This window comes from Mobula hypostoma, chromosome X1 (genome assembly GCF_963921235.1).
Source record: "Mobula hypostoma chromosome X1, sMobHyp1.1, whole genome shotgun sequence".
NCBI classification, from domain to species: Eukaryota; Metazoa; Chordata; class Chondrichthyes; order Myliobatiformes; family Myliobatidae; genus Mobula; species Mobula hypostoma.
The window spans coordinates 6704784-6719177 of record NC_086128.1 but is presented as its reverse complement, the minus strand read 5'-3'; the positions used below and the strand labels follow the sequence as shown (position 1 = coordinate 6719177).

Genomic DNA, 14394 nt, shown 5'->3' with positions numbered 1-14394 from the left:
AAAACTAGCTTAATATAAAAATGCTAATGTATTTGCTAAAACGAGATTGAGTTTGCATGTTTTTTTTTGAAAGAACAATCATCTCTGCCCAAGGTTTCAATGATATCCTGCACCTCATATCACAAGTTAAAAGTTCAAGCCAGATTGAATGAGTATGTGTAAATGCCAGCAGCCATAGAAAGAAAACCTAAAAGTACACTTCCAGCCTGGAGAAACTGTACCATAGGAATACACGAGCGCCAAGTAGCATACTATACATCCAGCTAGGTGATCCAAAGATGAGCAAAGTCCTTCTGTCCTGTCACAACCATTCTGTAGAGGTGTTGACAATAAACAACTAAACACGAGATGAAGGCAGCTTCATCAGGGACATTTCTATCTTCAACAACTGCAGAGCAACCCAAGGATGTAGCATTTGAAATAAAGTACAACCAGAAATTCCAAGTCCATGATCCATCTCAGCAGCTTCATGAACTCCTGTTATTACAGAATCCATGAAATTTAATTCACTTTGCACAATAAAAAAAAAAGGCACAAAGCCTAGAGACTACGTACTTCAGGACCTTGGCTATAGTACAGAAGACTTGCACTCCTTAATTATCTGCACCTGTCCATACTGTTCCAGTTTGGTTTCAACACTGGCATCTAACAGCACAATAGAAAATTTTCAAGTACACAAAAGCCTGAACAATCCAATTATTGCCATACCAATCCAAGTGTTACCAAACAATAATTTGCTGATTTGTACCTATCTTTGATTTCATTAGGGTCATTCAAGCTACAGATCTTATCACAGCTTGGGTTCAAAAATGGGCAAAGGATTGAATTCTGGAAGGGAAGCAAGAGAAAAAGGCTGATTTGACATTACGGTAGTATTTGTTTGCGGACAGACAGCACAAGTAGACACTGTGGCAGATGAAAGCTTTCCAGAGGCATCAACACAGAAGATAGCTGTCCAGTAACATCCAGGTACAATTCTGCTGCCTAATACCAATTCATTGTTATCCAAATGTTATAGCTATTGCTCCAGGCTTTCTATCTTCAGTACAACATTTCAAAGGTTAACAGCAATGATAAACCCACCATTCATTGCAGAAGATGGCTACTCTCCTAAACAAGTATTTTATGTAGATGACACTGGTCTTTCCCCACCCCCCCCCCGAAAGTTGTTGCCCTCATCCACCTTTATTTAAGGATGAGCAAGCAATTCCAGGCTTCAAGAGGATCACCTTAATTTTCTCCGTGCTTCTTTAAGAGGGCTACGAAAGGGATTTCTCAAGGTGGTGGTATAATTTAATAAAGAAAAGCTTGAATGATAACATTGCTCTTCCAAGATTATGCCATATTGTTTCTCTCTCCATTCATTGAATATTCATAAGCACAGTCCCTCAGTGAATCACTGGATCGCTAGCATTGTTTATGCAAGGACGTCCTACAGCTTGGTTTTTAATCTTAAAAAAAAGACAATGAATCATCCAGAATATTTAGTGTAAAATGAGAAGACTGTAGAATTATTCAGCTGATGTCACTATCCTGCAAAGGTTTCTCATTTCTATGAAATATGGACATTGTCACAAGGGAGAGGAAATCATGTGCAATACAAATACATTATCCCCAACTAAGGTTCTGTATTTAAAAAAAAAGAAACAAAATATCTGCTTTTGGTGCACATTTGCTTAGTTCAGAGGACTCGAGGCTTTTATAACAGATTTTTTTCCTGCAAGTGTGCTCAGGAAGGAGTACGAGGAAAAGTGAGAACAAGTGTAAATGAGATATACTGCATGTACACAGAGAACACATACAGAACAAGATGCTGTAACGTTTGAGATACTGAATTATAGTATTAACTCAAAAATTAATTGGCAGAATACTAAAAACAGCATCTTAGTTTTGGCAATGAGCAAATGTATTACATTACACAGTTAACATAATGCACATGTACTGCATGCTGAGTGGAACAGAATTTCATTCTGTCCTAACATTTGGACTCAATTATATTTTTAAACATTTGCTATAGATTACATTCATCCTACAATTAGGTCTTTTATTCTTGATTTCTCACCACACCCCAATACAAGCCACTTCAGATCTCTGAAGCTAGACTGTTTGCTTTTCCTCCAGCTCCTTTTGCAGTTCTCCAAAAAATAAAATAAATCTACTCAAGTTGTATTTCTAGAACTACTTTCTTCAGTTGGGCTAAGTCATGCACTCAAACCCAAAGTAATTGAAGACAACATGCCTTTTTTCATGATTGAAGGTTAAAGATGTTACTTTCTCAGACCACACCAAGCATGGCAGCCTTCTATTGGATTAAACCTAAAGAATTCCTGCATCTAGTTTGTTTTCTGGTCAGAAAATAAAGAGACGAATCAGAAATGGCATTCACAGGAACGGCTTTAACCCAGCCTAACAGTAGTGTATCAAACATAATTAGTAAAAAAAAAATCTACAAACTAAAGAGCATCTTCAAGATGAAATGGTAACAGGCATTTTCAGTCCAGGTTTATTTTATCCCCAATGGACTCTTCGAGCATCAACTCACAAAAATCCCAGTTTTATCCTCAAATCCTTAATTCCCATACTATTCATATCAGGGATGCTCATCTTTCCAGAAGACCCCTACCATCCACCCTTTCCAAATAGTGAAAAAAAGTGTGATCAATGCAGCAAATCACAAAAGGTCAGGAGGATTCCAAGTCCAGATAAAGAAGCTGTTGATTTAAACAATTGAACAAAAGTGGAACAAAATTAGATGCATTTGAGCAAGATTCAAGAAGATTCATTAACTGAAAGAGCCCATTGTTTGGGGCGATTGCAATTTAAAAGTCGCACAGATCTAATGCTAGAATTAAGGCTTGATAAAGCTGCAGTTAAGCATACATGCAAGCACACAGATAGCAATAAATTTCAATGTAACACACACACTAGAGACTCTGGCATTATGGGAAAGAGAACAAGGACATTTGCACCAATGTCAGAATCATTAAAAAACAAAATCAGCGAAGAGCACAAAAGTTTAGATTAAATTTTATTCCAAGATTCAAGGGGAGTTTGGGTTCAAAGATAAAACAATGCAAATCACCAAAATTAATTAAATGCACATGGGATTTTACCACAAGGGAGTAACTAAAATGTACTTACACCAGTGCACAAGCTCAAGGCTAGATTCTCATTTTAGTCACTCAAGATTGCCAGTTACATTGGACAAAGGTGGAACAAAGAAAGGCATCAATTTAAAGGTTGCAGGCAAAACACAAAAGCAAGAAAATAATAAATTTCAAATAGGCAAACTTTAATTAAAAAAAATAAACAAAAGATACTGAATATTTGTTACTCAATACCTGATAACTGGGAGCTTCAAACAACAATTAAACTTTGGAAAATTTGTGGGTTCAAACAAAAGTAACCAAACACACGAATTTGAAGCAGAGCTATTTCAAAGAAATAAGGTGCAATAAATATTGCATGTCAGCTTGGAAATGGTAGTACAGAATTACAAACAGAACTTGCAGGTATCAAGCATACAAAGTACCAGAGTGAGCAGATTGGCTTCTAATGATCTGTGGAATGTACTTCTCTACATTTGCAGCAAATAGTTCTTTTAATACACACATTAGAAATGCATATAGCCATGAAAAGTATCTAACCCTCTATATACACTCTATTAAATTCAACTTTAACCAAAATGGAGACTTTAGAAATGACAAGTACAGTTTTCAGAAGAGTAGAGCTCAGAATCATGAACCAAAAACAGGCTCACCTTATAATGAACAGGCTCTTCAGCCTTACTCCCAAGTAGCATTTTATAAAAGGTGCTGTGGATCTGCCTTTATCGGAATATATTCTCTCCAAAGACAATCATTTAAAAGATTTAACAGATACATTTTAAGCACTGATTTTTTTAAAAAAAACAAAACTCATTTCCCACCAGGTTTATAAAAAGATGCGAGGAAGAGATTCATCTTAGATGGGTTTACATTCCATGTATGTACACAAAATCTGGTTCAAAGCATTATTCAAAGCATTAAGGGTGGGTGGGGGAGGGGAAAATGGAAAGGGGAGGAAAAAGAAACATTGTTGAAACTGCAGGTCAGCACTGATTGATTCAACCTCAGGGCTGAGGGAGACAAAGACATTTTAAAAGTTAAGCACAATCTAAAAAAAAACTGGGACTGATAATACCTCATGCCCTGGTCTAACCATCTTTTACTGTCGAGCCTACTTCATCTTAAGACGACACACACTTCCTGTCTGCACTGTCATAGAACATTGCCAAGGAGAATCACAGAATTTTACAGCAGAGAACGAAGCTGTTAGGCCTACCAAGAAAGAGCAGTCCACTAAATCCTGTCCTTTTGATCTTTTCTCCTCTTAAAATTTTTCCTTTTATTAAATATTTACCTACTGCTCTAAAAAGAGATGTTATAAATCCTGCTTGTTCCAAGTGAGTCAGTTATTCAGCACCTTTGCAAAACATTTAAATAAAAAAATCTCCTACACCCTCTTTGTTCTTACAATATTAAATCTATTGCGTTCAGTTACCAATTGTTAAACAGTAGAAACACTTTTTTTTACAAAAAGGATTACCGCTACAAGAGAACCTTCAAATTGGAATATTCACCTCACACCTCTGGTAATCAACATTCTCTTTACATACAGCAAACTCCTCATACCTGGTGACATATAGAACATCTGCTCTGTATTCCCTGCAAACCACCCCCCCCCCACCCCACAACCCTCATGGTCTTAACACAATTCCTGTTACAATGTGCACAAAACTAGACATCACATTCTATCTGTGGCCCAACCAATAATTTGCATTGATCCATCACTGCTCTTTTCACTCAAAAATGCTATTAACAGTAACCCAAAATGCTTAACTCTATTAAGCATATGTTTAGGTATACGTTTTATGTCCCTGAGCTCCACATTTTTTTTTAATTTAAAATTTTGTAATTTGGTGCAATGTCTCCACATTTATCATTTCCAAATTTTTCCATCAGACACTTCTTCAGCTGCCCAAGTTTTTTTTGCAGCATGTGTAGTTTGATTTTTATACCCTTAATTAAGTGCAGATAATTGTGACAAACAATGTAACTGACATCTACACCTCCCCTCTGTAATATTTATTAACCATTATTCTGTCCTCTATTCCAACCTGCTTGCCATTCCTTGGTGGCAATATATTATCATGGAAAATCTATACCTGCACATACATTTCCTTGTCAATATACTGTACACAAAACTCCACTGGACACAATCTGCTTTTGGTCTTGTAGTCTAGAAATCATATTCAGGCCAGTCTATTACTGCAATGACATTCCCTCTTCGAGAACAGATACCTCCTAGACAACTTCAAAATCTGACATCATCTTCTGTCACATTTTAGGGAGTTAGAATATTTTGTCCTTTTATATTTCCATAAGGCTGTGAAGTGGGTGATCGCCAAAGCTGGTAGGATTTTAAAATATAAATATTTAAGAAAGAGAATAATTCCAGATGTCTCCTTGTCTGAATTTTTGCCTGGACACAAAATAGTGGCCAAGATACCTTGCCCAAATGCAGGACTGATTGCAATCCACTCATCCTGTCCCATTCATGGTAATTTGGTCAAGAGCAACACTTTCCCCTTCACCTGATCCATTACAAGAAGAAACATCATATTCATTCTCCCATCTTGTCTCTCCAATGCCTTGAGCAGCAGGCTTTGGCCCTTCACTGAAGTCTCTAACATTAGTAAATTACAGCCTATAAAAGCTACATTTGCAAAAAGGCCATACTATCCTGAATTTTAAAGTATTTAACCTATATATACAGGTGTCCCCCGCTTTACGCCACTTTGCTTTTACGAAAGACCTACAATAGTACCTGTTTTCACTAACTGAAAGAAATCTGAAGAGGATTTTCACTTTTACAAAAAAAGGCACCCACTTTAAACTTGTGTTTATCCCGAGAAAGACTACCATGACCGTGAAGCATTGCGTGGGCAGGTGTGTGCGCATGCGTTTACGTGCCGAGTTTTTTTCTACAGATCAGTTTTGGCTAAATCTTCCCAATTCTGGTAAGTGAAACTACACTGTACATACATTATTCTACTTTATATAGGCTGTGTATTTATCATATCATTCCTGCTTTTACTATATGTTAGTGTTATTTTAGGTTTTATGTGCTAATTGGTATGATTTGGTAGGTTATTTTTTGGGTCTGGGAACGCTCAAAAATTTTTCCCATATAAATTAATGGTAATTGCTTCTTCGCTTTACGCCATTTCGGCTTACGAAAGGTTTCACAGGAACGTTGTACTTTCCGATAGCGGGGAAAACCTGTAACAGGAACTCCAAGGCTACAAGCTTTAAGTCTGACATGCAATATCCCTGAAATTCAGTATGTAGCTTTACAAGACAACAAAAGTTCAAAACACTTCATTTAATTCAAGCCTATAAGGCTTGATTGAACTTCCTGTCTGATCACATGATTCATGCCAACAACACCTAGTAAGTTTTGACAAGGTTTATTTTAACATTTATCAAATCATCTCATCTGAGAGCAGCAGGATTGCAGAAACCTGTAAATAATATGATGGGATTTCATGCAATTAAAACACATCTTCCGACCCCAGAAGAAAATATTTGCAAATAAATTGGATCAAGAATGTCGAGGAACATAATCTGGTGTCCTGAAAACACCTTCGGCAAGCCCCAGAAAGATGTATTGATGAAATACAGTGCAGTTAATTAGGCCATCAGTTAATTGGGGCAGCCGCTTATTTGGGACAACCCTTAAAAAACAAAAACTGACGGAGAAACTAGGCAGGATTCCCATTGTTTATTTGGGAAACCTTGCTTCACCATGAGACAGGAGACTGTTGCTGAACAGTTTCTAACTAGTGTCAGTTGCGTGCACTTGTTTGGTCATAAGACACTACATCATGCTTAAAGCAATCAATTTTTAAATAGCGCCAGTTGCGTGTGTTTGCGTTCAAAAAGCAGCAATTTTTAAACCACTGATGGTTGGTGAGAAATAAGCAGCAAGACAATTCAAAGGTACTTTGCTCACTGTGGTTTCAAGCTTGAAGATGCCAGAAACAATTTTACTACTTCAACAAGTTAGAAACTATGAAGAATTCAAAAGGTATGGACAATCATCTTCAATGTTGCAATGAAAATGGAGATTTGGAAGATGCAATTACCAAAAGCATCATATGAAGGCAGGCCATTATCTGCGCTTGATGTCTGCGCTGATTTTGTTTATTTACAGTCAAAACAACACTGCAGCATACATTTGACGGAGAAATTCATCCATAACTATTAAGAGCCAACACAGTTTTACAACTCTGTAGACGTATTGGTAATGCTTTAATTTGTTCTGTATTTCACTTAAATACATTAATTACTTGGTTAAACAGTTTGTTGTTTTTTTTAAAAAACCATTTCAACTATTTCCTAATTAGGACAGCTGCTTAATTGGGCCAAAACGTACTGGCCTTGATATGCTGCAATTAACCAGAATCCACTGTATATCTGAATATCCATCAAAACCCATTAACAATCCTCTGTTACATTAGCTCCTTAGTCCACCTGAAACAACAAGGGGCCAAATTCAGTTTCCAAAGATATTGCTGGTAAAACACAGTGACATCTTACCAGCAGCAAACAAAACTAAACACTTTATTACTGACACTTTTGCTGGTAAACAATCACTGCAATCAATAGCCTGTAACTTCCCTTTCAGAGTTGAGCTTTCAAACCACCTGTACGACCTGGCATTTTTGCAGGGTGAACTGAAGTCTCCAAGGTGCAGGGCAGTTGTGGCGTGATGAATACAGACCGAATCGAGGCAGCAGGGCACAAGCCCAAGAGCGAGGAATGAGCCAATGTTTGACCTTTGCTGGACTGGACTTGGAGCCAATTCAAAGCGACAGATCCAAGGCGAGGCCCAGACGTATACTGAAGCAGCAGGGCCCAGGTCTGAGAATGAAGAACAAGCCAATGTTTGGCCAGTTTAAGAATTGGGCCAGTTTGAAAAGTTCAGGTTGTTGGGGCTGGAGATACTGAACTGAGGCTGTAGCCTGCAACTAATGGGCTCCTGGACTGGCTGCAGAAAAGAACTGGCTTTGCAGCTGTGGACTCACTTTCGTGAACTTCAGTTCTGAAATGCTATTTGCTTACTTTTGTTTGCATGATTTGTTGTTTTTTTTTGCATTGAGTGTTTGATTGTCTTTTCTTTTTAAATGGGTTTTATTGAGTTTGTTTTGTGGCTCCATGTAAAGAGACAAATCTCAAGGTTGTATCGTATACAGTGGTGCTGGAAAGTTTTTGAACCCTTCAGACCATAAGACATAGGAGCCATTCAGCCCATCGAGTCTGCTCTGCCATTCAATCATGACTGATCCTGGATCCCACTCAACCCCATACACCGGCCTTCTTGCCACATCCTTTGATACCTTGACCAATCAGGAAACTACCAACTTTTGCTTAAAATATACCCAGATTTGGCCTCCACTGCAGTCAGTGGCAAAGCTCTGATATAATTTTTTTCTTTTTCTGCATAAATACAAACTAAAATGTGATCAGATCTTCATGCAAGTCCTAAAACTAGATAAAGAGAACCAAATTAAATAACACAAAAACATAACTGTTCATTTATTTATTGCCAAAAATGATCCAATATTGCATGTATTTTTTGGAAAAAGTATGTGAACCTTTGGGGTAATACCTTCTACAAAAGCTATTTGGAGTCAGGTGTTCTAATCAATGAGATGACATTGGAGGTGTGGGTTGTAGAGGTGCCCTGCTCTATGAAAAAGACATACAAAGTCAGGTTAATATCAGAGTGTGCTCAGGAAAGATCTGTTTATGTGCACCATGCCTTGATCAAAACAACTTTCAGAGGACCTTAGAAGAATTGTAGATGCATGAAGCTGGAAAAGGCTACAAAAGCATTTCTAAAGGCCTGAGTGTTCATCAGTCCACAGTAAGAGAAATTGTCTACAAATGGAGGAAATTCAGTACTGTTGCTACTCTCCCCAGGAGTGGGCATCCTGCAAAGATCACACCAAGAGCAGAATGTGCGGTGCTGAAGGAAGCAAAAAAGAACCAAAGGGTAACAGCAAAAGACCTGCAGAAATCTCTAGAACCTGCTAAAGTCTGTGTTCATGTGTCCACTATAAGAAAAACACTGAACGAGAAGTGTTCATGGAAGCACACCACGGAGGAAACCATTGCTCTCCAATAACAAAAAAAAAATTATTGCTGCACATCTAAAGTTTGCAAAAGACCACCTGGATGTTCTACGATGCTTCTGAGACAACGTTCTGTGGACAAATGAGACAAAAGTTGAACTTCTTGGCAGAAATGCACACTGCAATGTTTGGAGGAAAAAGGGCACTGCATACCAACACCAAAACTTCATCCCAACTGTGAAGCATGGGGAAGGAGCATCATGGTTTGGGGCTGCTTTGCTTCCTCAGAACCTGAACAGGTTGCAATCGTTGAGGGAACAACGAATTCAAAATTGTATCAAGACATTTTACAGGAGAATGTTAGGGTAGCAGTCCGTCACCTGAAGCTTAATAGAAGATGGATAATGCAACAAGACAATTATCCAAAAAAAAACAAGAATAAATCAACAGAATGGTTTAAAAAGAAAAAAAAAATCATATTTTGGAACGCCCAAGTCAAAGTCCTGATCTTAATCATAGTCATACTTTATTGATCCCAGGGGAAGTTAGTTTTCGTTACAGTTGCACCATAAATAATTAAATAGTAATATGTAAATTATGCCAGGAATAAGTCCAGGACCAGCCTGGACTTAGGGTGTCTGACCCTCCAAGGGAGGAGTTGTAAAGTTTGGTGGCCACAGGCAGGAATGACTTCCTATGATGCTCTGTGTTGCATCTCAGTGGAATGAGTCTCTGGCTGAAGGTACTCCTGTGCCCACCCAGTACATTATGTAGTGGATGGGAGACATTGTCCAAGATGGCATGCAACTTGGACAGCATCCTCTTTTCAGACACCACCGTCAGAGAGTCCAGTTCCATCCCCACAACATCACTGGCCTTACGAATGAGTTTGTTGATTCTGTTGGTGTCTGCTACCCTCAGCCTGCTGCCCCAGCACACAACAGCAAACATGATAGCACTGCCCACCACAGACTCGTAGAACATCCTCAGCATCGTCCGGCAGATGTTAAAGGACCTCAGTCTCCTCAGGAAATAGAGACGGCTCTGACCCTTCTTGTAGACAGCCTCAGTGTTCTTTGACCAGTCCAGTTTATTGTCAATTCGTATCCCCAGGTATTTGTAATCCTCCACCATGTCCACACTGACCCCCTGGATGGAAACAGGGGTCACCTGTGCCTTAGCCCCTCTTCCCTCCGGGAGAAGGTTCAGGAGCTTGGAGACTCGTACAGCCGGATTTGGGAACAGGTTCTTTCCAACTGTGATAAGTCTGCTGAACGGATCCTGACCCGGATCTGGGCCGTACCCTCCAAATATCCAGACCTGCCTCTCAGTTTTTTGCACTACCTTACTTTCCCTTTTCTATTTATGATTTATAATTAAAATTTTTACTATTTACTATCAATTTGTATTCCAGGGAGCACGAAGTGCAGAATCAAATATCGCTGTGATGATTGTACACTCTAGTATAAATCGTTTGGCGACAATAAAGTAAAGTGAGTAAATTCCTCCAAGCCAATGTGCAGGAGTGATCAACAGTTACCGGAAACATTTGGTTGCAGTTATTGTTGTACAAGGCAGTCACACCAGTTACTGAAAGCAAAGGTTCACATGCTTGTTCCAACAAATACATGTAATATTGGACCATTTTTCTCAATAAATAAATGAACAAGTATAATGTTTTATTTATTTATTTGGGTTCTTCGTCTAGTTTTGGGACTTTTGTGAAGATCCGATTACATTTTAGGTCATTTATGCAGAAATAGAAAAAATTCTACAGGGTTCACAAACTTTCTAGCACCATTGTACGTACTTTGAACTTTAACTAACCTCAATACAATAATCTAAGATGACAATCAACACCAGCAAATACATCCCAAAGTACTTTGTTTAAAAAATTATAGATGAGATTTATATTATACAAGACTTTTGGTGCAGGATGAATCTAGTTTATGGATTCAATATACTTCCAATAAATTAGGAAGCAAACTTTCAAGATCAAAATTCTCTTCAGTCCATTGATATCTATTTAATAAAACTACTTCATAATAAATACTCGGAAAGATTTGACAGAGACAGAACAATAGAAGCTGTTCCTTTAACAAATAACAAGCTTAAATCACATGACAATAAACAAGTGCTCCAAATGTCATTCACTTTCAACCAAAAAAACATAACGCCAAACATAGTAAAAAGCCATTCAATTCAATTTTTGTACCACTTTAAGTTTAATTATCAACCATAAATGAATATCCATGAATACAGCCAAACAAAACACTGTTCCTCTGAGGTCAAAGTGCAAAGCAGTACCAATAGTCATACACAGCACAAGGCACATATAGCACATACAAGATAGCAGTGAACATACAGTCACACAAAAAAAATTGCCTAAGTCCCTAAGTGACATATCTTAAATTCATGGTGCATCAGTTGTCAGCAAGAACAAGCAGTTCTCAGTAGTCTGCAGAATGACTTAAGAAAAATAATTTCATTCCTCACATTATGTAAAAAAAATCCAGACATTAAACTTCAGTATTTAGCAGTTCAAAGAAACTTAACATAAAAATAACAGATTCTTCACAAAGTAATTAAACTTGATAGCTGCTTATATTCAGTTATTCTACATTGTAAAAGGTATGCAGAACACATTATACCTCAGGTAAACACAAGATCTAATACAATTTAAGTTAATGAGGCAACAAGGGATAGAGAAATATACCAGTATATTGACTTTCTCAGGTAAATTGAATAAGCTCCTCTGTTCCAATTCTACATTAAAATAATTTCACATTCATTCAACCAAAGGCAATGCTACATAAATCTACAAATTAGATTGCTGGATTAATTCCCTATAAAGTAATTTACTGGACTAATTACCTCAAAATGCATTGATTCATTATTCACTTCCACTTTCTGAAAAAGTGAAGAGTATAAAAGCTGTTAATATCTGTATTATATATAATCTTTTATACTAGAAAAAAGTCACAACTCACCATGTAACTGATAAGCAGTTGCTGAACCTTTCATAAATGTATAACATTCATCTCAAGGTCTGACTCAGTGAAATCAACCAACAAATACAAATAATTTACAATCAGCAATTCCATATTTAAAAGATGGCAAAGGATTTTTAAATATACATGCAGATCAAATGCTCTACCTTAGCAATAATGAAAACAAAATTTATACTTACATCTAATTACTACAGAAAATTTATATGCTTCAAATTATGAAAAACATTTAATCAGCAAACTAAATGGGCGTACAGAGAAAGTATGTCTTGAAAGGTGAACAATGCTTCCATCGCTTAATTCCTTTGTAAAAATAAACAAAGCTGTCATAATGTGTAGTGCACTTTAAACAAACTAGGTATATCCAACATCCCTATTCAAACGCAGTACAGATGCAAAAAAAATTGTAACGCTACACAAGTCAGATGTCATAAAAGAAAAACATTTTGCAGGGTCAAATTTGAAGGAGGGAGGAGAGCAAAGGTGGGGTTGGGACAGACAGAGATGGAGGGGGCACAGAAAGTATGATAAGTTTAAGGGACGGTTTGGAAAGAAACCCTCTGCTACCGACATCAAAAGCTTTTACCTCCACTCCCACCCCAGCAGCAGGTCCCATTGAACTCACTATTTTACAGGGGTTCAGGCTACTACGACTCCTGCGCAGGCGCAGTCCCTACGCCAACAGCTGCGCATGCGGCAAGCGGTCAGCTTTCGGCCAGACGGCGATGCGCAGGTGCAGTTCCCGGGAATCCCGGCCGTCCAATGGCCGCGCATGCTCAGTGTCACGGTCAGCGGACACTATTTGGCAGTGGAGGGAGGGGGTGTTAAATTACACCGAATCTCTGGGGTAAGGCAGGGAAGCCAAAATAAAACACTCCCCAACCAGCCCCCCCCATCGTCTCCCTCTTCCCCCACCCACAATTCCCGGTCGCCGCTTCAACTGAGCCACCCCTTTCCCAAACCAGGCCTCGGGCCTGGAGCTGAAGGCTACCTCAGAGAGGCAGCGGTGTTTCCAGTTAGAGTCCAGGAACCCGGTCCAATTGGGCCCGGCGGCGGACACCTGCTGCCATTCCACGGCCTGCTCGTCGCCTACAGCCACAACGCTTACCTAGTATTGGCGGCCTGGGTGATGAGAGGAGGCGCGCCCGACCCCGACAGTTGTCCCGGCCAACAGATCGAGCGACAGGCGAAGGGATGGCGGGAGGGCAGGGATTTATCGGGCCTGGCGGCGGCCTGAATTACACCACATCGGCCCTGAACCTACCCTCGCCGCGGTCTCCGAGCAGCTCGGCCCCAAAATCCCCCTCCACTCCCTGGATCTTAAAGCGAGAATGTCCCGGCTCGGGGAAAAAGGGGGCCCGCCGAACCGATTAAAAGTTAATCAACAATAAAACAGAGTATGTCCTCTCGCGAGATTATGAGCAGGAGCCCCCCTCCCCTCTGCAGGGAGTCCTGACCCGGGGAACCGATCCACTCACCTACACACTGTTCAGCCATCCGCTCGCCCACCTCTCCACGGCTGTTTCTAGTCTACAAAAAATAAAACTTATTGCAATTGATTTCCTCTGCCACCAGGGAAGTGAGATTGTCCAATTCTTGTTTCCAGATCGTTTGGGCTAAATAAACAAATAAATTAATATTGCAACCAAAAAGCAACTGCAGAAGAATTCAGACTTGGTATAAGGACTGCCACCCAAAATTTTAACAGAGTTAACTTTTCATTTGGGGTGTAATGTACAAAACAGAAGCAATTTTTTTCAGCATCTCCCTCCAATTATCACTCCACCTTAAAAGGGAAGTCTCGATTTATATAAAGATTAGAAGTACATTTACGTGTGCAGCATACAACTCTGAAATAAATCTTCCCCACAGACAGCCTTTTCAATGACGGCCAAGCAGCCATTAAAATACTTTTTTTAGGGCTTGAATGCAGAAATCACATTGCCAATTCTATGCACCAAGGTCTGTAAAAAAGATCAGATAGTGTTCTTCACTGATACAGGTTGAAGGATAAATACTGGGCAGAAATCTACTTTCAAATATTCCCATGGGATATTTATATCAGGATATTAATTTAAAATTTCTGGGACGAATGATGACTATGAAGAACTCAATCTTTATCAAGAGCAAACATAGTTCTTAAGCACCTTTCTCATTGATGAAATTTATGACAGGAAATTGAGACACTAGCAGTGTTCTCAGTAG

At 39.0% G+C, this 14394-nt stretch overlaps 1 protein-coding gene across 13 annotated transcripts in view; it reads right to left on the bottom strand.

Moving 5' to 3' along the window:
- tlk2 (tousled-like kinase 2) overlaps positions 1–13690 on the bottom strand; it is a 180041-nt gene extending 166351 nt beyond the window's left edge. For 7 of the 13 annotated variants that reach the window (XM_063037715.1, XM_063037726.1, XM_063037727.1 and 4 more), the window contains exon 1: positions 13298–13577. Coding sequence is in view for 2 of the 13 variants with exons in the window: in XM_063037716.1 (XP_062893786.1) it covers positions 13668–13686 (19 nt within the window). In the remaining 11 variants the exon portion in view is untranslated. Of the gene's footprint in view, positions 1–12055; positions 12092–12371; positions 13055–13297; positions 13578–13667 lie in introns of those variants that run through there. The other 6 variants (XM_063037730.1, XM_063037716.1, XM_063037718.1 and 3 more) reach the window with 6 other exon arrangements.
- Between the last annotated feature and the right edge of the window lie 704 nt (positions 13691–14394).